General features: G+C 46.1%; 2 protein-coding genes across 19 annotated transcripts in view; one reads left to right on the top strand and one right to left on the bottom strand.

The window, feature by feature from the left end:
* LOC116806979 (ubiquitin-conjugating enzyme E2 R2) overlaps nt 1–7,583 on the top strand; it is a 165,184-nt gene extending 157,601 nt beyond the window's left edge. Inside the window, exons 4-5 of the mRNA XM_032744787.3 lie at nt 914–1,048; nt 4,549–7,583. Coding sequence (XP_032600678.2) covers nt 914–1,048; nt 4,549–4,768 — 355 coding nt within the window. The 3' untranslated portion in view covers nt 4,769–7,583. The remainder of the gene's footprint in view (nt 1–913; nt 1,049–4,548) is intronic.
* A 2,447-nt stretch (nt 7,584–10,030) lies between these two features.
* LOC116806978 (ubiquitin-associated protein 2) overlaps nt 10,031–25,785 on the bottom strand; it is a 171,364-nt gene continuing 155,609 nt past the window's right edge. For all 18 annotated transcript variants that reach the window (XM_072923059.1, XM_072923062.1, XM_072923060.1 and 15 more), the window contains 7 exons: nt 18,258–18,336; nt 16,605–16,819; nt 14,400–14,499; nt 14,209–14,316; nt 12,671–12,738; nt 11,771–11,959; nt 10,031–10,264 (listed from right to left, as the gene is read on the bottom strand). In XM_072923059.1, coding sequence (XP_072779160.1) covers nt 10,172–10,264; nt 11,771–11,959; nt 12,671–12,738; nt 14,209–14,316; nt 14,400–14,499; nt 16,605–16,819; nt 18,258–18,336 — 852 coding nt within the window. In that variant the 3' untranslated portion in view covers nt 10,031–10,171. The remainder of the gene's footprint in view (nt 10,265–11,770; nt 11,960–12,670; nt 12,739–14,208; nt 14,317–14,399; nt 14,500–16,604; nt 16,820–18,257; nt 18,337–25,785) is intronic.

The raw sequence follows: 25,785 nt of genomic DNA, 5'->3' as shown, positions 1-25,785 counted from the left end.
CAGTGGAGAAGGGGGGCAGGAGGTGCTCCAGGCACCAGAGCCGAGAATCCCCTGCAGCCCATGGTGAAGACCATGATGAAGCAGCTGTCCCCCTCCACGATGGAAGACCCCATGCTGGAGCAGAGGGATGCCTGAGAGGGCACTGTGAACCTGTAGGAGGCCTGTGCTGGAGCAGGTTACTGGTAGGGACCTGCAAACCCATGGAGAGAGGAGCCCATGTTGGAGCAGGTTTCCTGGTAGGACTTGTGATCCTATGGGGGAGCCACATTGGAAGAAGCGGTGCCTGAATGACTGCACCCCATGGAAAGGGACCCACACTGGAGCTAGAGAACTGTCTGTGGGATAGACTCATTTTGGAGAAGTTTGTAGAGGACTGTCTCCTGTGGGAAGGACTCCATGTTGGAGCAGGGGAAGGACTCCTGTCCCTGAGAAGTGGCAGAAACAACGGGTGATGAATTGACCATAACCCCCATTCCCATCTCCCTGTGCTGCTGGGGGAAGGAGGTAGAGCTGGGAAGGAGGGTTGGATAGAGGGAAGGTGTTTTCTAAGGTCTTATTTTACTTCTCATTATCCTGCTCTCATTTTGTTAGTAATAAATTCAATTAATATCCCAAATTCAAGTCTGTTTCACCCGTGATGGTATTTGGTGAGTGATCTCTCCCTGCCTTTATCTTAACCCATGAACCCTTCATTATATTTTCTCTCCCTTGTACAGTTGCAGAGGGGAGTGAGAGCAGCTTTGGTGGGTGCCTGGCATCCAGCCAACATCAACCCACTACACTTAGATATCCTTAATTATTCATAAGTTTTGACTTTAAACATGTTTCTGATGCATCACCTAAAGAAGTTGTCAGCATCCAGAATCCGTGAATGTGTTAGCTCTGACTCTGCTGTCGTGATTACCTGTTTCAGGACTATCTTACTGAGTGTAATCTCTTTGCTTAATGAGCCCAACACATTCTCTCCTGCCAACGTGGATGCATCAGTCATGTTCAGGAAATGGAGGGACAGTAAAGGAAAAGACAAGGAGTATGCTGAAATCATAAGGTAAGCTTTTCTCTGTGTGATGCTGTGCTACTGGCCTCCTGCTTTGAATCCTATGAAACAGGCTGATTTCAGAATTTGCTGAAACCAGCTTCTTGCTGTGGTTGTGCCTTTCAAAATGAATTTTACAGCTTTATTCCAAGTTCATTCTTCTGGACAGAAATGGTGCAAACATCTGTCTTTGTATTCTTTTTCAGGCTAATCTGGCACGATGCTCTGCAAAACCTATTGGCTGCTAGTAAATTCTAGTCTGTGTACCTTTGAGAACTGCTTGCATTGCTTGAGATGTGATTCAAACTGCCTTCATGCTACTAATTCTGTGCTTAATGCACTCATGAATCATAATCTTGTCCCTCCAATTTGAAGGAATATCAGTAGGATTTGGCAAGTGCTTACACAAATGGGTTTGATTAGCTGTAAGCTCTGTTTAGTCTTGATTGCCCTTTTCTGAGAAATTCATGCTTCATCAGGTGCTGTAGGGATGTGATGTAAACTTTAGCCAAGATTGCTGTGGAGTGGAAATGGGCAGCCCATACTGAAGTGGGACTGCTGTCACACTTGCCTGGGGCAAGAACACATATACCTTGACTGCTAGCTGGATATACCCCTGGTTGGAGCTACGCAGGGCAGTCAGTCACTGTCCTGGGTTGTGCAAAGAGCCTTGCTGGGAGGTTATTTTAGCCCCCTCCAGCTGCATTGGCTTCAGCTGGATGTACTCCATAAACAAAGTATGGCAGACTGAACATGTGGGTGGGAGTAAAGGAACAGGCTGCCATCTGCTCTTCTTCCAGCAGGGAGGCAGCAACAGTTTGCAGCGCAAGTACTGCTGAGAGGCACCAGCCAGAGCCCATCCTGGAGCAAAGAGAAATTATGCTGTTGAGGCAAGGACCGAATGAATAGACTCCATGGTGTTCAGAAGGCAAAGAATAATCTTTATTAGGAAGTAGCATTCCTTTTTTATAGCCAGGATCGCTAAGGTGAAATATGATTGGTCTCAAAGTGAAAAGCATTCACACCATTGGTGCACTATGACCAGCATACTGTAGTAGAACATATCTATAAACAACATGAACAGAAAGAGAGATAATAATTGTTTTCATTCCTTCTCCTAACTTTCCCAGGCTAGGCCTGTGAGAATTCTCTCTCTTTTCTCTCTGACTGAACTAAGAATATCCACAATTCCCCCTTTTTGTTTAAAGGAGGAGGTGGTGTTTGTTGGCCTCCTGCAGGACCCCCTGCAGGAAGGAGAACAAACACAGCTCAAGAGTTTTATCAACTATCAATCAAAACCTCAATCGGATATTGGCTCAGAATGGTCAAAGAGATTCCAAACTTATATTATAAATTCCAAGAAAGCACTTACCAGCTCTAGTATAGTAACAACTCATTGTCAGTCTGCCAAAGGACTGGCAGTCCAACTTGTTAAAACCCATTTCCCAGTGTGAGCAGATGCCCACATGGAAGGAAAGAAGGTATTAACAAACATGTGCACATACCCAAATCAGCCAAATTTGAAATTTGGCAAGATGAGTAACATCTGTTTGACACAGCTGCAAAGCCTTTAGGCCTCTGGGATTTATCCCAGCCAGTAAGGTGCAGCAGGTCAAGCTTTGGTCGGCATTCATTGAAATTGTTTTTTGCAAGGTGTGTGCACTTGATAGAAGAATCATGCAAGGCTTTTGGCCCATGCAGTCATGTCCTCAATTAACAACTTGAGTGATAAAATTGAACTCAGGTCCAAATTGCATCCTCAAAGTTTTCAAAACAATTGAGTAAAATTGACCAAATTCAAAACCACTTGAGAAATCTCTGGAATGCCATGGCCGCAGCCCTTAAATCAAGCACTTGGGCCAGGGCTGACTTGTCGCGTTCCAGTACTTTGAGCTGTCAGTGAAGATGCAGCTCTTTCCACTTTTTTTTTGGTTTTGTTTTTTCCCAAAAGAGCTAGCAGCTTTAGGACCCTGTGGTGCTGGGCGAGGCTGGAGACCCGGCCCAGGGGGCTGGGCCAAGCGGCCCAGACCCGGCCGGGGGGCAGGGAGCCCATCCCCTCTGCCGAGCCAAGATCCACTCGGCTTGGTCCCTCACCCCAGCTTCTCATAGGTATCACTTGGGGCCCCTGGATCTGGGGTCCCTGGGACACCCATGGCCACCCATAGATGGGCGACCCATTCTAACCTTATTTTTCGGTGCCCGTCCCCACCAGGCTGCCTGAGTCTTGGCAATTCCTCCGGCTTTTCGCCCTCCCCCCGCCCCACCCGGCCATGGATCAAGCCACAGCTTCTTGGGATCCCGCTCCTCCCGCTCTGCGAACAGGAGCAGGACACGCAGGGCGCGGGCTGGGGAGGTCTTCCTGGGAATATAAAATTCCACCCTGGATTTGGGGCTCTCGGCACCGCCCACGCCTGCCCAGTACAAGGGGCTGCTCCTCGCTCCCAGTGTGCCTGCTCTCCCCCGCGATACAATCGATTGTTGCCCAGCTCCCTCATCCGCGGCCCCATTCCCCTCCCCAGGCACGGGACCAGCAGCAGCGATGCTGCTGCGGACCAAGCCGGTGCTCCCTCTCGGCGCCCCTGCCTCTGCCTCAGAGGGACACAGTTGGGGGCAGTCTTGGGGAAGAGGAGGGGGTGGTAGGCTGGGTGCGGGCTCTGAAGCAAGCGGGCTGGATGTTTTGTCCAGCGCGGGGCTGCCGGCCGCTGCCGGTGGCAGATCGCAGAGCAGAGCCGCTGCTGAGCCAGCTTCAGGCGGCGAAGCAGGAGGCGCGGGAGGGGCGGCCGCCTCCAGCGTGGTGGTGGGCAGCGTCGCGGTGCTGGCCCTCCCCCACGGCGTGGCGCACAGCCATTCCAAGCGATGCGGGCGGCTGCGGGGAGGTGCCGATCGACGCCAGTGTCGTGGTCGTCGGATTGGCGGGTGCTGCTAGAGGCACCGCGGCGGGTAGCGGCATGGGCGGGCTGAGTATCCACAGGGAAACACTTGTTTCCTGCTATCCTCAGGCAGTTTTGGGGTTACAGCTGCATCTCAGTGCAGCCACATGCTCTTACCCTCCAGTGGGAGACCAGAGCTGACAAATGCTTGTGGGAATTAGAGTTTTGAGCATGTTGGGGTAGAGTCATCAGTGGTGGAGGGTAGCTGTGGATAGTATCTCTGGATGGCATTTCCTAAGTCATCTTAGGAAATCTGTGACTATCCCTTCTGTAACAAATGTAATGGATTTTGAGTTCTGGCAGCTCTCTAATGCAGAGTCCTGTAGAATAATTGATTTTATATGTTGCTCTGTGTGTGTGTGTGTGTGTGTGTGCTGCAAACACCCTTGGAGTGCTCCCAAGCCTGGGAATACAGGAACTAAATCTGTTTCTAGTGATGCTTGTGATACTTCAGCCAAACATCAGCTCACCTGATTGAGCTGCCAGGAGGGCTGGACAGGGGCTCATTGGGAGGTGGGGAGTTGAGCCACACTGCTTCCAGCACATGACCCTGCTCATGTTGCTGTGTCCTCCTCCCCACAGGAAACAGGTTTTGGCTACCAAAGCTGAGGCAGAGAAGGATGGCGTGAAGGTCCCTACTACACTGGCAGAGTACTGCATCAAAACTAAAGTGCCTTCCAATGACAACAGTTCAGATTTGCTTTATGACGACTTGTATGATGATGACATTGATGATGAAGATGAGGAGGAAGAGGATGCCGACTGTTATGATGATGATGATTCTGGCAATGAGGAGTCGTGACCTGCTCCCTCTATGCCCCTGTACTGCCCTGTCAACTCAGGCCAGAAGGGAGCAGTGGTAACCTAGCAGCAGTCCAGCAAAAAAGTAGTGGTGGGAGGGGGGGGAATCAAAAAAACTGTCTCCTGCTGTCTCCTGTTGTATGGATCTGTTTGCTCCTTTTTTATGGACCTCTTAGAGACCCTCCACAGAATGTCTGAATTCTTGCATTCTTAACCCTTTCATCACTGTATTATGATTTCTTTTTTAAAAAGAAATTCCCTTTTTCACTTCTACAAAATGCTCACAGTGAAACAGGTTTGCTTGTGTTTAGATTCTTGAATTAAATACAGTCTTGTATTGAGATGTTTAATGTATTTAAAGCTGGAATAAACCCATTGGAAGATGAATTTTCAGGACCTCAAGTACTGCATTTACTGGGAAGAAAAAATCCGCACAAAGCAAATTGCCAGGGTTTAGCTTCTCCATTTACAATAATAGTGTGTATACATTTGTTTAGCCTTGTGGTGGTGGCTTTTCCTTTATAAGGTGTGGGGTGGAAAGTGTAAAGCTACTGTGTGTTGAGCTTGATGGGATGTTACTGAAAGGTACAGGAATCTGTTTAGTCTGATCAAATTAGGAAATAGCTGGCCCCTGGATCCCCAGAGGGCACAATCAGCTTTGCCTCTGAAAGAGGCTTGTGATAAAATAAACACTTAACACTTCACATCTGTACAACTGAGCCCTGGGTTGCATTATTTTTTTCAGACTAGGTTTGGGTTGAAAAAGTTTTGTTTAGCCATTCTTCTGGGATCTGCTGTCAGCTGCCCCTCTACTGAGGGAGGAAAACAGAAGTGGATTCCACTGCCCAGTGGGCCAGCATTCATTCTGAACTTCTTTTTGGCAGTGGGAGAGTCCCCTTCTCCGGTACTTGCTAGTAGCCCTTGCTTCCTGTAGCCCAAATCCAGTGCTGGCCTGAGCCTTCTTTCTGTTGCTTATGTAGGTCACCTGTTGGTAAATGCAGCTCTGCTGTAGCTCTGTGGGGTTGGCAGAAGATAAAGCTCCCTGGGGCAGCCAGGCTGTTCCTGTGCCTGCAGTGGCTTCTGGGACATAGGGCAGAGAGATGGATGTGTGTTGGGCTCTCTCCTGTCTGGCTGGCTGGGGCACAGGTGGATGTGTGCAGCCCCACAAAGAGAAGGGTACACAGTGCTTTCAGGCTGAAAAAGAAAGGCAGCAATCAGGGTTTGACAGCCTATTTAGGAGTATGCTTCAGCTGGTGCCCTGAGCTCAGCCTCCTGCATGATTTTGGGAGCTCTTGGCAGAGCTTAAGGCCCTCAGCACCCTCACCCTATTGCAGTGTGCTCTTGTTCAGCTGTAGGGCAGTGCCCTGAATTGACCTTTCACATGGATTGGCAGCCAGCCCTGCCCTTCTGCACTGAGCCCTGGCAGCCCCAGGAGCAGATCAGAGGTGCCGGCCCTGCTTGGGTGAGACCCTCTGTTCTCACAAGAGGCAGTCACCCTGATAAGAACTGCAGGCTCAGGCATTTGGTATAGCTTGGTGGTTTTAATGATACATCACCAGCTGCAGTCCCTCAAGAGGTACTTTGGTGTGAGTAAATTTTGTTCTGTGATCAGCTTGGTGGGAAGCAAGGAGCAAGATGAGAGTGAGCAAGCTTAAAGTGTGTTGCCTGGAGAGAGAGGAGAAGGCAGCCCTCGGGGAGGGGAAGAAGGCCTGTGGGGCTCTGTTTGAAGTTATCAGAGTGTTGCTTGGCTGGGGTTTTCTGCAGCAAGGACAGTCCTTGTCCCTCTGCCCCAGCTTGTGTTAGTGTGCCTTCAGCAGAATGAAGGCAGCCCAAGTGGTAATACCTTGTCTCCAGTGTGTTCTGTGATGATCTCCCCTCCTGCTTGCTTTTTACCTGGGGAGGCAGCTGGAACCCTCCTGATGTGTCCCACAAGGGCTCCTTCAGGTCATCCTTCCATCAAAGACTAACAGCCCCTGGTGCTTTTTGGAGCCAGCATCGGAGCCCCCCCTCAGCTCCCAGCTTCACACTAGCCCTGGGAGGGTGGTGCCAGTGTTGGCAAATGGGCCTCTGGCACTTGATGCAAGACTGGTCTCAAGGCCACACTGGGCCAGGAACATTAGTCTCCAGCTTTGAGGGGCTCTTGGGGGCATGAAGGAACAGAGTATGGCAACACCGGCTGTGCTGACTTGGTTTGAAATGATACTGCATCTTTCAGGATTTCCCTTGTATTTTTGACTGTCTTCACTGTTCACTGTATGCTCTCCAGTGAGTTGTATTTTCAAGCTTGGTGTTGTAAGATGCATTATCTCATGTTAACCTTTTTAAACACAAAAAGCAACCTATTTTGAGAGCTCTGACCATAACCAAACTAATTTCTTTTCCCCACTGTCCTGTGCAGTGTCATTGCTTGTTGACTTGCTGGCTTCATTTTTTGAGATATAAATTGAAATGAGGGTATTGTGTTTGGTTTTGGTTTTTGGTTTTTTTAAACCTATTTAAGAAATTGTGGAAAAATGTTTACCTGATCTTTGTATTCTGTTTTTTTTTCTTAACCTTTTCCTCATCTCAGCTGATACTAGTGTTTACATTTGCAACTACCTGCCCTTTCAAATGCAGTTTTCAACCATTCTGAAATCAGCAGGGTACACTACATTTCTTAGTAGTTTTCTTAGCTGAAATCCCAGATGGTTTCCTTTTTTTCTTCAGTATAATTTAACAGAAACAATTAACTGATGCATTTTTGTCTTGTCTTCCCCTTCAGTAGTTATGTTTTGTCTTTTCTGCACATCTATTAATAAAAATGTGGAATGAAAATATGCTAGTACTGTTACTTCCCCGTTAATTGAGTTGGTTTATTTGCATGGGTTACTTAAAGCTTTGAATAACAGCTGTTCACAAATTCAGTGGTGCTCCAGTATCAATACCTATACATATACATAAATATCTACAAGGTTATTGGAAAACTAAAGCTGCTGTTTGACAGCTGTCTATACCTTAAAGAACAAACTGATTCGGAGAAGCACTTTGGCAAAAAGCCATGAGCTTTGCTGTTATATTTATTTATTCATGTTAAGTCAGCAAAGAGGAGACCAGGGAGAAGACTGTTAACGGTATCATATGACTGCAGCAGGATGCAAGGACTTGGAGTAAAGGTGGTGCTGGCATGGGGTTGGGGTGCTGCTGGTGGCCAGTTTTCTGGGGCAAGGTGCTTTGACCTCATGCAGAAAACTGGCAGAGGAATTGAGGTAATCATTGCCAACCACCCCTTCAGGGTGCTTGCCCTGCCTGGCCCATGCTGTTCCCTCCAGGCTCAAGAGTGGAGAAGTATCTGTTTTTGCAGTGCTGAAATTATCAGGACACATGTACAGGTGTTGTATTTGCTATACAACATTGTTTGCATCACAGCAATGGCCGAGTCAAATGTGTCCGGGGCCTAAATGTTTCTGCTTCACAGCCATGATGGAGGAAAAGTTATGGCATTGCAGAGCTGACTTCCTAGAGAAGTCTCCGTGTTGGGGAATGAGACGGTGCTGTCTGGGCCTTCTGACTGGGATCAGGCCTGCTTGTAGCTCCTGCCTGCCTTGAGCTGACAGTAGCTTCTTGATCTAGCAGAAGGTGTTGTACCAAAACCAGGACAAACACTCCATGCTGCCTTGCACTGGACAAACCTGGCTGCCCCTTGTGCAGTGGTTGGGGTTTTTTTTTCTCCATTTCCTTAATGGCCAAATGCAGCAGTGTAACCTTGGTTCTACCATCAGACTGTGGAACAGAAACTTAGAGAGGAAATTGCTGCAGAAGAGCCCTGTTGGAGCTGACAATAAGGGGAAAACATCCTGTTTAGACTTACCAGGGGAGGGAAGGGAGGCAGTAAGTCTCCAGCCTCCAGAAACAGATTGTTGTATTCCCAGTGCAGGATCGAGCACTTTGTCTTATTAAACCTCACCACAGACCTTCCTTCTGATGGAAGCCCTGGACTTCATGGGCAAAGCAAGGAAGGACAGGGCTGCTGTGCTCCCTCCTTACCATTCCCAGCTGCTCCACAGAGCCTCAGACAGAGCACAACAAATGCAGAACATGATGCTTGTGGCAGAAGTCAGGGTGCTGCCCAGGATCCCAACCCAATGCAGCTGCCTATGAGCTTTTAGTACCAAGGTGTGCTCGCTTTTGTCACAGTATTCAGCATCCCCTGCATACCCATCTCTTGCTCTTACCTTCCCAGGAGGAAGAGGTAGAAAGGGACAGGCTGTAAAAGCAAAACTGCTTGAGGCCTTTGAAAATGAAAACACTAGTGATATGCTCAAATATTTATTAGTTGGAGGGAGAGTTAAAAAGAAATAAAACTTCTAAAACATTCACTGCTCTGGTGCAGGAGAAGAAGGACCAGGAGTTGCCTCCAGGGTCTTGCTTTAAAAAAAAGTGGGGATGGACAGGTGAAGTTTCCATCAAGTAGCTGTGTCTTTACTGGGCAGGGTGGCTCAAGGCAAAAAGAGGTACAAGACACAGCTTATACTTTTATTTAAGAAACTGCTACATAGTTTTTGCCTCTAATGATGAAAAGGAAGTTGCAGGACCCACTGAGCCATCCAAAGTCTCTTGCTAGAGAAACAAAAAAACCCCAACCCAATACCAAAATACACAACCACCCCCCCCCAAAAAAAAAAAAAAACCCACAAACAAAAACCACCAAAAAAAAAGGCCTTTATTATTAAAAATAAGTGAAAAATAAAAAGGTGAGAGTGCAGCTCAGGGCCACAGTGAACAAACTGCCCACAAGAATTCATCTTCCACAGCAGGAAGGAATGAGGAGATGAAAGAAAGAAGAAGGACCCACAACATTTTTTTTTTCTTCCCCCAACCCCTTTTTTATCTTTTTCAAGTAACAGGTATATTGGGGGATGAGGGCAAAAATCAAACCAACAGGACACATCTTGATTACTTTTTTTTTGGGGGGAGGGAGAGAAAGCAGGTCTTATTTGCCTGAATTTAGAACTGCATTAAATAAATGACCTCCAGCTCAAAAAAAAAAAAAAAAAAAAAAAGGCACAGTTTGTCTTTTGACAGTTATAAAGCTTAAAAAAACAAGGAAGGATGATCTGATGCAGATGGGAAACTCATAATAAATTTCCCTACAAAGAAAATAAAATAGGCTGCAAGATGCAGAAAACCACATTTAGCCTCTATTGCATTTACAAATACATACATAAATATATTACATACAACAGCAACTTCAGGCAAGTCACACTGAGAATGGCTGCCTGGCTGTAGTTCTCCCCACACAGACGTTTGGCTGAGCAGTAATTTCTCCTAATAATTCTAGGAATGGGGGTCAGCTTTTTCTTTTTCTTTTTTTTTTTTTTTTTTGCCTCCTCTCCTTTAATTCTCTCCCCCCTCCCCAGTTTTGGATTTAGTTTGTCCAGTATGGAGAAGTACCATAGGTTTTGGTAGCCTGAGACTTTTGCTGCATGGTGCTGGGTTGATTGCGTTGGCCAGATCCACCCTAGAAATCAGAAAGAAAGGAGACATGAGCACCAACACTACTAGGAAGACAAGCCTGTCCATACATCAGCAGAGGAGCTTCCACCAACACAGCAATGCTCCCTGCTGGACAGATCTGTTTCTGCTCTGCAACATCTCTGCATCCTGCAATCCAGGACAGTCACAGAGACATCAAACAGAAGAGCAGGGACCACCATCCCACTACCTCCCACTCAGGTTTAGTGACAAGGAAGAAGAGGAGCAGGACTGGGGACAACAAAGGAACTCTCCCAAGGTGAAAAGAAGCAGTACACCAGCCAAAGACAACACACATTAAGAAAGAGAAGTAATTTTGTGTTTCTTGATTCTAAGGCAGAACTTTCTTGGGGGGAACATTTATAGTAAGGAAACACATGGGCTGGTAAAACCAAATCAGAAATTGGAACTAACGTGCAACCTGCAAGGGGATTATTTCCCCCCCAGAATTACAGTACAAGTGTTCACATCTTGCTCTCCTGCCACAGCCAGGGTACATCAACACTTGCCTGGGCTTCACACCTCACAGCCCATCTCTCCATGCCCCACATCAGGATGGCCTCTTCACAGAATCACAGCCTGGCTAAAGCTAGCAGGGACCTCTCAAGGTTTCTTACCCAATCCTTCTGCTCAAGCAGGGTCACCTAGAGCTAGTTATCCAGACCTATGTCCAGACAGCTCCAAGGATGGAGACTCCACAACCTCCCTAGGCAAACTGTACCAGTGCTTGTCATCATCCTAATAAAAAAGTGTTTCCTGATGTTCAGAAGGAACCTCCTGTGTTTCAGCCTGTGCCCATTGCCTCTGGTCCTGTCACTGGGAACCACTGGAAAGAGCCTGGCTTCATCTTCTTTGCACCTTCCCTTCAGGTACTTTTATATATATATATATATATATATATATATATATATGTAGATGATATCTCCCCTGAGCCTTTTCCTCTCCAGGATGAACAGTCCCAGCTCTCTCAGCCTTTACGGATAAGAGATTACCCAGTCCTTTCATCATCCTTGTGACCTTTTGTTGGACTCTCCAATACATCCATGTTTGTCTTGTAATGGGGAGCCCAGAATTGGACATGGGACTCACCAGTGCTGAGCAGAGGGGAAGGATCACCTCCCTTAACCTTCTGGCAGCACTCCTGCTAATACAGCCCAGAATGCCTTTGCAACAAGGGCATAGTGCTAGCTCATGGTTAACTTGGTGTCCACCAGGATGCCCAGGGCCTATTCTGCCAAGCTGCTTTGGCTCCCAGCATATACTGGTGCATGGGGTTGTTTCTCCCCAGGGGAAGGACTTGGCATTTCCCCTTGTTGAACATCATGAAATTCCCTCCCCAAGCTGGCCAACAGCATTGAGTCTGTCAGTCTACAATTGTTGTCAAGGCCCTTTCCCAATGAGCAAACAAAAACAAGAAGAAAGCAAAAATCCCCAAGACCTTGCTAGGAATCTGCCCTCAGGCACACTGAAGATGATGAAGGGGCTGACTCACCTGCCCATCTTGCTGAAGATGGTGATGCAGCATCTGGGAATGAGGCTGCTGATGCGCAGGGAGGATATGGAGAAACGGGGCTGGAGCATAACCTGGGGCAGCACCAGGGTTCAGCCCAGTTGATCCAAGAGCAGAGGGGAGGCTAAAAGAAGGTGGTGTGCCAGCATGGAATCCCTGTTTATCAAATGTCTGTACAGGAGGTGAGGGGGACAGCATCAGAGACTGGTGTGAGCAGCCCCATGGTGACCAAACAAGAACAAGAGTGGCCCAAACACACATCACCTGAAACTTTCATCAACCCCCACAGAGCAAGCCAAGTTACACCTGCAAGCACTTCAGCAGATGAGCTTCAGCTCCTTTTCTCATCCATTCTTTTGAACTAATGACTCCAACATTTCATTTTTATTTCCACAGCTACTATGCTTCTTTTTTCCCTGACCTCTTTTTATTTGGTGGGACATGGGATGGCAGCAGCTGCCTGAAATCAGTCCTTCACACATTATGGGGTCTCAGGCTGAAATTACAAAAGCAGAAGAACCACTTGCAATAAGATTTTTCTCCCCCTGACCAAAGCTCAACCCAGCCTCTTGACTCACTTGCTTTGAGGGATATTTTGTCCAAAAACAATAGTGCAATCATACTTCATTTGCAACCAGGACACAGTACGGGTGGGGCAGCATGGGCAGTGTAGAGTGCCCACACCTATGTCAACAGCTGCCATTAGGAGAAGTGGGACAGAGAGCGAGACTCCTCTCCAACAGCACACAGCCAGCATAAGAAATGCCACAGCCTGTTGACCCTGAGAACCAACTGGCTTGGGAATGACCCTAGCCTCCTCCACAAGGGGATCCATTGGTCAGGCCTCAAGAGCAGAGGGGAAGAGAGTCCAGCATTGCTCACCTGAATCTTGTTATAGACTGAGCCACTGATATCAGGCACACCCGTGTTACTTGAGGTCACAGAAACACCTGGAAAACAAAAAACAGCCACCAACAATGGGAAAGTCAGCCATCACCTAGCACGAGCCCCATGCTTTGCTCCCAGCACCTCTGACAGCCTCAGTCTGCAACCACTGCACCCCACACCCTGATGCTGCTGCTGGCCCACCCAGTGGGGTTCTCCATGCTGTCAGACCCACAGCACTGCACATGAGAACAGAAGAAATGGTTTGGTTTCTCACTCCCACTGCAAAGCAGGAAATCAGTCAACTGGAATAAATCACCCACATTCACAACCCAGTGGTTGCCACTTGGATTCAAATGCACTTCACCAGGCAGCAGTTGACTGCACCACTCATTCAAGTTCACAAAAAGACAGCTTTCCCCTAGGATTAGGGATGCATTTGGCTCTACTGTAGCATTCAACAGCTTTCCAGTAGTGCACTGAGCAATGAGATTCAGCATCTGCTACACATTTGAACCCTTGTCCTTTTACATCCTGCAGAAGGGTGAGATCTGCAATGATCCTCTGCCCAGAGAAAATTAATATCACTGATTCAGGCTGCCTTCCATCTAGACAGTCTAGTGCCATATCAGGCTCAGGAACACTCACCAGCAAGGTGATTTTCAAACCAGCCACTTATTCAGTCTTATAAAGACTGTCTCTAATAATTTCACTTGGCTCAAAATAAAACTAGCTATTCCTTTGGCCAGTGAATCTGAGGACTGGGCTCAGAGGATGTGCACTGCTTTATGGTTGTTCCTTTCCGAGGACATTGCTCCTTTTTGGACTGCTCCTCTACAGATGAGAGCATGATCAGCTCCTGGCTGAAGACAGCATTTCAAATGCACAGCAAATGCTTGGTAGTTGCTTAAATCCAAGGATGAACTAGTTAGTGCTAAGCAGCTAAGTATACATTTCTCAGGTCTAACCAGCATGTGCAGAATAAAGCTTTCATATGAGCTGTATAAATTCTTCAGCCTTTACAGTCACAAAGGAAACATTTTCAGGCACAAAAGAAAGTGATGAGTTACAGGGTGTACAGACAGAAGCCAAACAGCCCAGAGATGTGTGAAGTGCCCTGTTCAACCCTAACACACAGCTACCTCAAGTGCCTACCAAGAAATCCAATTTAGTCTTCATTTGGCAGAGGACAACTTCAGCAACAGCATCCAACTGCTTAGGCTTCAAAAACACAGCACTGTTGCAGGATTACTATATTCTTCAGCAAAGAAAACTTCAGCAGAGGAAACAGCTTACCATTTCTCCCATGTATAATTGTGGACAAAGCTGCACATCAGCCACACAAATACTTATGCAAAGTTCAGCCATGAGGTTTAGAAGGAACACTTGGGCCATTAAAAAAGCATTTTGTATATGTGAGATGGACAAACAGCTTGGATCATGACCCTGTTTAGAGCTGGCTGCTGTGTTGACTGCACAGCACTGTGAGTTGGCCCTACTAAATCCCACTCAAGCAACCTCATGTTTCATGTTACCTTTCCCAGGACCAGTGCCAGCAGATTTGTTTTGTGCTTGAGATGACCCACTGTAGCCTCCTTTGCTGTAATCTCCTGCTGCTGTTCCCTGCGTTAAGTCATCATAGCCTGCCGGTGTGTACAAGACAAGGTGTTACAGGGAGCAAGCAGCTCTGCAGATATGCATGTGAAAAGCACAGTGGCAAGCATACCTGCCCCATAGCCATGCTGCCCATAGCCACTCCCTTGCTGAAAAGGAGTCGACGTGGTGTTCAGGTTGACTCCATGCTGTTTAGCAGATGCTGGAGGTACCTGGACAAAGGAAGGAAACAAAAGACTGTTAACCAGAGAATGGCACACAAAACACAAGGTCCCTCTGCCATCTAGTGGAGAAGGCACCTTCACCTTGTGGGAAATTCAATCTGGAGTTGGGAGTACTGGGCTGACATGGGACATGGCACTCACGCTTCCAGAAGTAAATTGCTGTAGTGGCTTTATGCAAGCTCCAAGTTTTCTGCCAGAGCTGACCCCCTGATTACAGCACAATCCTCTCTCAAAACAGGCTGTGTATTTCTTTAGAATAATAGAATTATTAAGGTTGGAAAAGACCTCCAAGATCAAGTCCAACCTTCAACTGAACACCACCTTGTCAACTAAACCATAGCACTAAGTGCCACATCCAGTAATTTCTTGAACACTTCCAGGGATGGTGACTCCACCACCTCCCTGGGCAATCCATTCTAATACTTAACAACCCTTTCTGTGAAGAAATTCTTCCTGATGTCCAACCTGAACCTCCTCTGGCACATCTTGAGGCTATTTCCTCTTGTTCCCTGGGAGCAGAGCTTGTCCCCCACCTGGCTGCACTGTCCTGTCAGGGAATTATAGAGAGTGAGAAGGTATGCCCTGAGCCTCATTTTCTCCAGGCTAAACATCCTCAGCTCCTTCAGCATCTCCTCATAGGACTTACTCTCTAGACCCTTCCCCAGCTCCATTGCCCTTCTCTGGACACACTCCACCACCTCAATATCTTTCTTGTAGTGAGGAGCCAAGAATTCAACACAGGATTCGAGGTGTGGCCTCACCAGTGCCCAGTACAAGGAGAGTGATCATTGCCCTGGTCCAGCTGGCCACACTATTGCTGATACAGGCCAGAATAGCATTGGCCTTCTTGGCCATCTGGGCACACACTGGCACATGTTCAGTTGTCTGTTAACCAGCACCCCCATGTCCTTTACTGCTGAGCCACTTTCCAGCCACTCTGCCCCAGCCTGTAGCACTGCAGGGGGTTGGTGTGACCAAGTGCAGGACCCAGCACTTGGCCTTGTTGAATCTCTTACATACACTGACTCTAAACACCAAATTGTCACCCACAGAATCAAATGAAACACCAACTCCTCCCCAAGTCTGTTTCATAAGACACAGTCATACAAGGCCCTAAAATAGAGTCATCTACCCTTCTGCTTGGAGCATCCCTCTTCCCAAATAACATTTTCCCTCCTGAGACTCCCTGCTCGCTGAGTTAATCCAGCCTCCTCAATGCTCAAAAGGATTTCGTAGGCATTCTCGGCTCTCTGACAGCTTTGGATCTCCCTTTGACTATCTGGAGGGTGCTACAGGCTTTCAGGAACACCAAGTCCAAAAGCTGCAGCTGTCTGCTATTTATAGTAACCTGCACAGGCATTCATGAGTTCTGGCCTTTTAAATTTCCCATTTTCTTGAGGGAGAGACTGCAGCTATTTTCTCATTCTTGCATGTTTTTGGAGATCCCTTACAGACTGGGAAAGATGACTATTCTGCTGCCATGAGACCCTACCTGGAGTACCATATCCAGTTCTGGGGGCCCCAGTATGTTGTGATGCACTAAAAAAGACCTGTTAAACAGGTCTAGAGGAGGGCCATGAAAACAATCAGAAGACTGGAGCACCTCTCCTTTGAAGAAGGGCTGAGAGAGTTGGAGCTGTTAATCCTGAAGAAGATAAGGCTCCAGGAATACCTTATTGTGGCCTTTCAGTACTTAAAGGGAGCTTATAAGAAAGACACAGAAACATTTTTTTACCAGGATCTGTAGTGACAGGACAAGGGAGAACGGCTTTAAAGTGAGAGAGGATAGATTTAGATTGGACATAAGGAAGATGTTTTTTACACTGAGGGTGGTGAGACACTGGCACAGTTTGCCCAGAGAAGTTGTTGCTGTCCCATCCCTGGAAGTGTTCAAGGCCAGGTTGGATGGAGCTTGGAGAAACCTGGTCTAGTGAAAGGTGTCCCTGTTCATGACAGAGGCAATGGAACTACATGATCTTTAAGGTGCCTTTCAACCCAAACCATCCTGTGATTCTAAAATGTAGGTTTGGGCTGAAGAGAGCAAAACCAGAGAGGCACACAGGGAGGGTTACAGTTTAGGCTATCACACTTACAAACATAGTTGGCCCATATTGGAATGCACTGGGAACACCGGGCACACCAGCATAATAAGGTAACCCAGTGTAGCTGTACCCTGGGGGCAGGGTCGGATTGAGGAATGGCTGCTGAGTTGTATGGTGAGTCTGAGTCTGGTTCTGCTGCGACTGGGCGAGCGTGGTAGCAGGAGAAGGGGAGGCAGAATCCCCACGGCCAAATTTTGTTATGTCACCTGCGAAAGAACAAACTCATCAGAAAAGCTATTAAAGCTATACCAGAAGTGGAGAATTCAAAGGATTCAAAATCTCTGAATACAAGTAGACAACTACAGAAGAGAACACATCCTACACTTGAAAGCCTGCAGTTGTTCATGGGAAGCCTTCTCCCAGTCTCTGTTCGTGATGGCTACAGGGACATTGCCTGTTAGTGGGAGAGAACTCCATGCCATGGCTAATGCATTGTTAAAATGGAGATACCAATGCTTACCTATCTCACACAATCTGAGCAGATTCATTATATCAGATCATTGCAATAAAACATGCTAAAAGAAAAACTATGGTAAACAGCCAAAGAGCAAATAGTTGTTGTGTTAAAGTGTGACTCTCCTAGAGGTTAAACTGATTAGCTAAGCTTCATGGGCTGAAAGCAAGTTAGGATTTGCAGGAAGTGATAGGCATATTTTTGTCAGTCTGTTTATTTACCAAGCATGACTAGAGTTAATATGTCTGGTTCCTCACACAACCAAAGTTCTGGAAACAATAGCTGAAGGCCAGGAAAGCAAGACTTGCATCGTGGCCCACCTTTTTTAAGAAGTAGGAGGGAAATTTGGTTATTACCCCCAAAAGCAGAGTCCCAAGAGAAATGATTATGCAGCAGAAAAACTCCTGAACACTTGCATTTTCTGGTGGCCTACAGAGCACCATGCTCACATGCTTTTAGGGAGGTGACATATATCACTCATATCTATCTCATTCCCAACTAATATTCCTTTATGTTGATTACCAGAAAGTATGACAACACTTAATATCATCGTTATACGAATTATAACAGCTGTAGCTACAGTTTTAAGCTGTAATCAGATTGTAGTGAAAGAAAATCACTGGCTGAAAATCCTGGATAGCATTAATGTCATCTTTGCACAACAATAACTGAAGAGTAAGAGCAGGAATGAACAAGGGCTTCTTAGGCCACATGCTTTTGGGAATGAAGTCTATTAGATTTGGAGAGGATGAGAGGGAGCCTGCTAGAGGCAGCTCCTGCTGAGAACATAGGAGCACTAAAATAGCAATAACAAAGGAAAGCAAGCCAGTCAAATTTCAAGAAGAATGATTAGGCTATGGAATAGTTTTCAAGCACCTATATGCACTTGGGAAGGACACTAGATGACACTACCATTTAAATTTGTAATGATTTTGCACTTATTCTCAAAGGGCATCCAACTTACTCCCAAGAACCTCTGAGTCACATATGAATTACTGACCAAAACCATGAAGAAAAAAAAATTTTAAAAAAATCAATGTCAGCGTTTAGAGAAAGATGCTTGCTTTTGTTTGGCTAGTTTGGACTGATGGGTTTAACTGCATACAGAAGGGGAAAATTACTGCTTTTTCAGCAACAGCAGGATGACCAGCACATCTCACTCACCATCCTCATGTTTAAATAATACTCACCTGAGAAGGGGTTGTTAGCAAGGCTTCCATCTCTGCCTGTTAAGGTTGCAGGAGCAGGGAATGTAATTCCGTAGTAATCCTTAGAAAAAGACATCATAATTTATTAATAGCTGAAATGCTGAAACCATAACAGATCTGGACAACTCTTATGAACCCTTATACTTTTTATAATATAACCCTTATATTTCTTATAAGTATAAGAAATTTTTTAAAGGAAGAAATAAAGGAAGTTTGGGCAGAAACTGACCTTATCATTTACAGCATAGCTGAAGGTTTACCTGTATCCTCAACTTCAAAATAAACCTATTTTACAGACTTTTTTAATATCATAGACAAATACGTAATCTCTTAATCATAAATTAAAGGCAACGACTAAACGCTTACCCCACCCAACCTGCAGCTCTGAGCTGTCATTCCAGTGAGACTGTGTCTGGAAGAGGAACAGACCATCAGAGGCCAAAGACCTAGGTTCAAGCCAGGACCATAATCACTATGTGGATGTAGTCTAAAGGTTTTAACATGCTCTGATTTCTAAAAGTAAAAAACATCAGCTAGGAAAACAGCACAATTATTAAAAAAACTGTTGAAAAAGAGTTACCACCTGATGACTTGAAAATTTACTTAAACTATGTTACAAGAGAACTCAGATCAGTAGTCTCTAAAGTAAGGTGCACAAGACAATCCACTGGGGTGCATGAAGAATTTGGTTTTGGTATAATTAATAAATACAATTTAAAAAAATAAAAATTGAGCATGAAAATTGTTATGTACAATATAGATAATTTATGTCTGTAGGATGATATGTATGTAATGTTTCATATTATTATAAAGCATATGAGTCAGTACTAGGGGGCTTGCCTCACATATGTTGAAACTGTCTCTGATAACACCTCATTTACAAGTTAATACACGTAGCTCTCTGGAGATGGGTCGTTTCTCAAGGTGATCCAGGAACTCCCAGGCGATGATCATCCCGACAACAACACAAGATTGGAATCACTGGAACCACCCAAAAGGATACATCTCAATGCCAGGTTCCCATAACTCCATCAAGGATGTACATCACTTTCCAGACACCAGATTGTTCAACTCAGCACAGAGAAAAGAGACTTTATGAATATGTGGGACTTTGGAAAGAAAAGGCTGATTGCCAAAATCCCAGCCTTGAGCAAAATAAACCGTATAAAAATCGCTCGCGCAGGATGGTTGGTGTGAAACATAGGGGACCCTCTGCTGTAGCGGTCAGACCTGTGTCTCACCCAGCGCCGATCCCAGGCTCGGCACTGTCCTTTTCTTTGTGGCTGGTTCAGATAGATTTCGATTGCTAAATAAAATCAATTTTTATTTTTTAATTCGGCTGGATTAATTTTTACCTATAACAATCTTCGTGACCCTGACGTGATCTGATTTGGGGTATCTAGGGGCTCCCTGCCCCGGGTCTGGGTGACACCCTGCTGATTTCAGCAGCCGGGCAGGATTGGGAGACCCCCAGGGAACCAGTCAGATTCCGAACTAAGACCCTACAGCCACAATCAGAAGGGGATAAAAACGGGCCCAGAGGTCTCGGATACTTGGAGTCGTAGCCTCTGAAGCCGCGGCAGCAATTTTTTTTACTCATAAAAATCTACGTGCACAAAGAATCCACGAGGGAAAAGGAACCGTAAGTATCACATGGTTGAGTGGGGCGTGATCAAGCATGTGTGTGAGATGTGACATTGTCACGAGGCAAGTGCGGGCCCCAGGATCGCAGTTCCACTATCCTGTGAGGGCAGTGGTCAGTTGCGGGGGAAGCGAACGAAACCAGGTGAACTCACATCACACGCAAAGCCTGCAACTCAGGGAGTTCAGGGGTTCGATCACAGGAGGATCGGAGGGGGAAGGTACGTTCTCGGATACTCGAGAACTGGTAAACGTCTTCGGTCCAGGACTTGAGAGTCTGGGAAAAAGGTAAGAGAGCTCTTTTTTCTTATCAGCCAAAAATCCACAGATCGGTTCACTGTGCGACTAATAAGTTGATAAGACTCGGTCCGGAAAGGACCAGATCACACACTCGGCAAATGGCCTGTCAGTTTTTGGAACTGTTTGTGAGATTCGACACAGAGGTACAGTAAGGAGACTTTAACATGGGACAAAAGAAAAGTAAGATCCAGAGAAAAACCCAAGGGAAATCGGGGAAATCAGAAAAGGGGAAGAGGGACGGGTTGCCCGAGTTCCAGAGGGAGAGCCCCTTGGGATGGATGTTAGAACATTGGCAGGATTGCCCCGCAAGGCAGAGAAAATCCAAGGAGAAAATTATACATTATTGTGTAGAAGTATGGGGAGATATGGAAATTGGGAAGTACATGTTCTGGCCCATATTTGGCACGTTTGATACAAGGATGTGCCAAGCATTATCAGATTGTGTATATGAGGAAAGTGGACTGGACAGTGAGGAAATGGACTACGCCAGATTGTGGGAATACGCTGGTGCGAGACTATTCCCAGTCAAAACTTCTGGCAGTAAGGTAAGTCCGAGTGAAACCTGGGATCCCTTGGAAAATCTTCCACCACCTATCAGGTCCCTCCTCCCCAAGCACAGGCCCCTATACCTGCACCAACAGCTCCCCCATCTCAACTCACACGGACACAGGCACCACCACTTAATATACAGCCATCAGCTCTGGCGGTGCCAGACACACCGGGACATTCCCAGTCCTTCCTCCCCGCACAGCAGCCAGACACTCACAGTCACACACTTCCCACTGGGGAAACCATGTCTCCTCCAGCCAGTAGAACTCGGCGTAAAATGAGGAGAGAAAATACTGATGACAATGAGGAGGAAAGGGATAAACCAAACCTCTACCCTTTAAGGGAAGTACCAGCTGCTCCTGGAGTAATTTGGTTTGTAAACATCCCAATCAACATGGGGGATGTGAGACCCTTTAAGAGGGAAATGGGAAAATTAATGGATGACCCTCTGGGGGTGGCGGAGAGGTTGGATGAATTTCTGGGGAACATTTATTCATATGATGACATCACTGCTATACTAAGATCATTGTTTAATGCCGAAAACCGGGATATGATATGGCAGGCTGCTATAAAGGATTGGGAATTCAGGAACCCCCAGGGAGGGAGTGGGGCCAAGAAGTGGCCTGAACAGAGGCCATCATGGAATGTCCAGGCAGGGGAGGATTGGCTCAAAATGAGCGGACTGAGAAACATGGTAATACAGGGTATCCGGGGGGCAGTACCAAAGGGACAAAATATTAGTAAAGCACTGGTGGAATGCCAAGGGAGGGATGAGACACCCACCAAATGGTTGGAGAGGCTTAGAAAGAACCTCCAAATGTATTCAGAGACAGACTAACTCTCCCGTGGGGGGAATTTTGTTAAAAACAAAATTTGTTGCAAAATCATGGGAGGACATACAGAAAAAGCTGGAAAAAATAGAGAATTGGCAAGAGAAAAGCCTGCAGGAGCTGTTGAGGGAAGCACAAAAGGTTTACATGAGAAGGGATGAAGAAAAACAAAAGACACAAGCAAGGGTACTGGTGACGACGGTTAGGGAAGCTCAAAAACAGGAGCGAGTCCAAAACCCAGGGAAGCCAACACAAGCCCAGCGGCCTCAGGGAAAGCTGGGACCCTCACAGAAAAAAAAAAAAAACCAACAGGAAAGTATCCCTGAGTGCTTTTACTGCAAGCAGAAAGGGTACTTCAAAAGGGAGTGAAAAAAGAGGATGAAAGATTTAATGATCTTTCAGGAGGATTAGAGGCGTCAGGGGCTCTATAACTTGGGGTTCAGAACACCTGGAGAGCCCTTGATAAAACTAAAGATTGGACCCCAAAAACAAGAACTGGTTTTCTTAGTTGATTCAGGAGCAGAGAGAACCACGGTTCAGCAACTGCCTCCTGGGTGCTCAAAAAGTAAGGATTCAATGGTGGTGATCAGGGCAAAAAGGGAACCCTTTAGGGTACCGTTTTTAAAGGATGTAAAAATAGAATCTGAAAATAAAATTTGTCTAGGGAATATCTTACTAGTAGAAGAAGCAGACTATAACTTACAGGGGATGGACTTGATGGTAATACTGGGGATAAGCTTGATTGCAAAAGAGTCACAACTCATGGTAAGTCTATATAAATTAACTACTGAAGATGAGGAGAAAATCAATCCCAAGGTCTGACACACTCAAGGGCAGGCAGGGAGGTTGGATATGGAACCAGTACGCATCAAAATTGAGAGACCGGAGGACCCCATTAGGATCAAACAATACCCCATCCCCATGGAGGGTAGAAAGGGGTTGAAACTGGCAATAGAGGATTTAATAAGAAAGGCAAGTTGGAACCTTGTATGTCAAGGCACAACACACCTATTCTGGCAGTGCAAAAATCAGATGGAAGTTACTGATTGGTACAGGATTTAAGAGCTGTAAATCAGACAACTAAAACTTTGTTTCCTATGGTCTCAAACACTTATACCTTATTGAATAACATATCTCCGGAGGACACTTGGTACAGTGTAATAGATTTAAAAGATGCCTTTTGGACTTGTCCTTTAGCCGATGAAAACTGGAATTATTTTGCCTTCCAGTGGGATGATCCGGAGACAAAGAGAAAACAGCAGCTAAGATGGACCTCTCTGCCTCAGGGGTTCGTGGATTCACTGAATCTCTTTGGCCCGGCCCTTGAGAAACTATTAAGTGAATTTGTGCCAGTACAAGGGACCAAATTACTACAATATGTGGATGACCTACTGGTCACCGGTCCCAAGGAAGAAGATGTAAGGGCCAGCACTATAGCCTTGTTAAATTTTCTAGGAGATAAGGGGTTGAAAGTCTCAAAGTCCAAATTACAGTTTACGGAGCCTGAGGTAAAGTACCTGGGACACTCGCTAACCAAGGGCAAGAAGAAATTGGATCCAGACAGGGTGACAGGGATCATCACCCTACCCCCTCCACAGACAAAAACGGAAGTCAGGCAGCTGTTGGGACTCCTGGGGTACTGCAGACAATGGATCAAGGGTTACAGCAAGAAGGTAAGGTTTCTTTATGAAAAACTTATCACAGACCGGCTCAAGTGGACAAAACAGGATGAGGAGAGTTTCAAGGAGTTAAAAGAGACCTTTATGGCAGCTCCAGCGTTGAGTGTCCCAGATGTTAGGAGACCCTTCCAGTTATTTGTGGATGTCAGTAATCACACTGCCCATGGAGTCCTAACTCAGGATTGGGCAGGGACAAGAAAACCAGTTGGGTATGTATCAAAGCTCCTAGATCCTGTAAGCAGGGGATGGCCTACGTGTTTACAAGCAATTGTGGCTGTGGCAATATTAGTAGAAGAGGCCAACAAAGTGACTTTTTGGGCATCGTTGGTAGTCTACACCCCCCACAGTGTACAGAGCATTTTGCAACAAAAGGCAGAAAAGTGGCTGACGAATGCTAGGCTCCTGAAATATGAGACTATCCTGATTCAGTCCCATGATTTAGAATTATGGACAACCTCAGCACAAAATCCTGCACAGTTTTTGTTTGGGGAAGTTACAGGGGTACCTTCCCATGATTGCTCTGAGGTGGTGGAGTTACAAACCAAAATAAGACCTGATCTGGAAGAAGAGGAACTAGACGAGGGAGAAAAATGGTATGTGAATGGGTCAGCAAAGGTCATAGATGGGAAAAGGAAATCAGGATATGCAGCGGTGGATGGGAAGACAGGGGAGGTGATGGAATCAGGACCCCTGAATGCCTGTTGGTCAGCACAAGCTTGTGAGTTATATGCAGTTTATAGAGCTTTACAGAAATTAAAGGGAAAAGGGGGAAGAATCTTCACAGATTCTAATCATGCATTTGGGGTGGTACACACTTTTGGGAAAATCTGGGAAGAAAGGGAGTTGCTTAACACTCGGGGGCGAGGGTTGGTGCATGAGGAAATAATCAAGCAAATTTTATAAGCCATCAGAGGACCAGAGGCAATTGCCATAGTCCATGTAAAAGGGCACCAAACCGGAATGCAGTTTAGGACTCGAGGGAACAACTTAGCAGACAAGGAGGCAAAAAGCACGGCTTTGTTGAAGGTAAGTAACCCAGAGATTGGGCAAGGGGAAGTCTGGGAATACCCTCCCCGCCCTCCTCAAAGGGAGATTGAAGGATACGAGAAAATTGGAGGTTGACTGGAAGGAGGTAAGTGGAGACTACCAGACGGGAGGGAATTATTGTCCAAAGATTACACCAGAAAAAATCTGGGGAGGTTGCACCAACAGACACATTGGGGGGCCCAGGCACATGCAGAACAATTCCTGAGATTCTTCGGGTGTAAAGGAATCTATGAACTGGCAAAACAGGAGGTGCAAGGGTGTATGATTTGCCAAAAAATAATTGGGGCAAAAAATTGGCAGGTAGCATTGGGAAGTCGCCCAGTGGCATACCGTCCTTTTGAGAGAATTCAGGTAGATTTTACGGATATACCTAAAGTGGGGAGATATTAGTTTTTATTGGTAATAGTAGACAAACTAACCCATTGAGTGAAAGCTTTTCCAAGCTCCCAGGCTATAGCCCAAACAGTATTGAGGTTCCTACTGGAAGAAATCATACCTCGATATGGGTTAGTGAATTATATAGATTCGGATCAAGGAACACACTTCACCTCAAAGGTTATTAAGCAATTAGCTGGTGCTCTGGGAAACTGGTGGGAATACCACACCCCGTGGCATCCCCAGAGCTCTGGACAGGTTGAAAGAATGAACCAAACATTAAAAGCACAATTGGCAAAATTAATTCTGGAAACAAAAATGTCCTGGGTAAAATGCCTCCCCTTTGCTCTGTTAAACATCCGAACTATACCCCATTCTGAGATTGGGCTCTCACCCTTTGAAATGTTATATGGGATTCCTTATTAACATGGCATGCCAGTGGGACGCCCAAGAATAGAAGATGGGCAGATACAGCCGTATCTTATAGCCATAAGCAAGAATCACCAGGAATTGTGGAAACAAAAAATAATAATGCAAAATACCCCTCTAGGTTTCTCCATACATAAAATACAGCCTGGGAACAAGGTACTCATAAAGACTTGGAGGGAGGCTACATTATCGCCTTACTGGGAGGGCCCCTATCTTGTCCTTTTAACCACAGATACAGCAGTATGAACAGCAGAAAAGGGGTGGATGCACACATCACGAGTGAAGAAGGTTGAGCTCCAGGAAGGGACACCAGACTGGAAAATCACCTCCCCCCCTGAAGACCTGAAATTAACCCTGCATCGGCCAAGTAAATGACCGACAGGGATTTGATAAGGTGCTCTGTACCAGATTGTGAATGTTATCCATTTGTGCATTTCATTTGCGAATATTGTAACGAGGTTTGGATTATACACTGCAGAAGGGGGATTTGGCCGAAAGGGTTGTGTGACAAGTGTTTGGAACAAGAACAGTACCTGACTAGCCATGTTTTGGGATTCACTACAAGGTTCAGAATAATTGAACAAGACTCTGCAATTTGGTTTCGCCTGTTTCAAGACAGGCTGAGGGGCAAACTACGGGCAAAAGCTCAAATCATTACTG

This window comes from Taeniopygia guttata, chromosome W (genome assembly GCF_048771995.1).
Source record: "Taeniopygia guttata chromosome W, bTaeGut7.mat, whole genome shotgun sequence".
NCBI lineage: Eukaryota > Metazoa > Chordata > Aves > Passeriformes > Estrildidae > Taeniopygia > Taeniopygia guttata.
The sequence above is the reverse complement of the archived record's forward strand: the minus strand, read 5'-3'. Positions and strand labels throughout refer to the sequence as shown.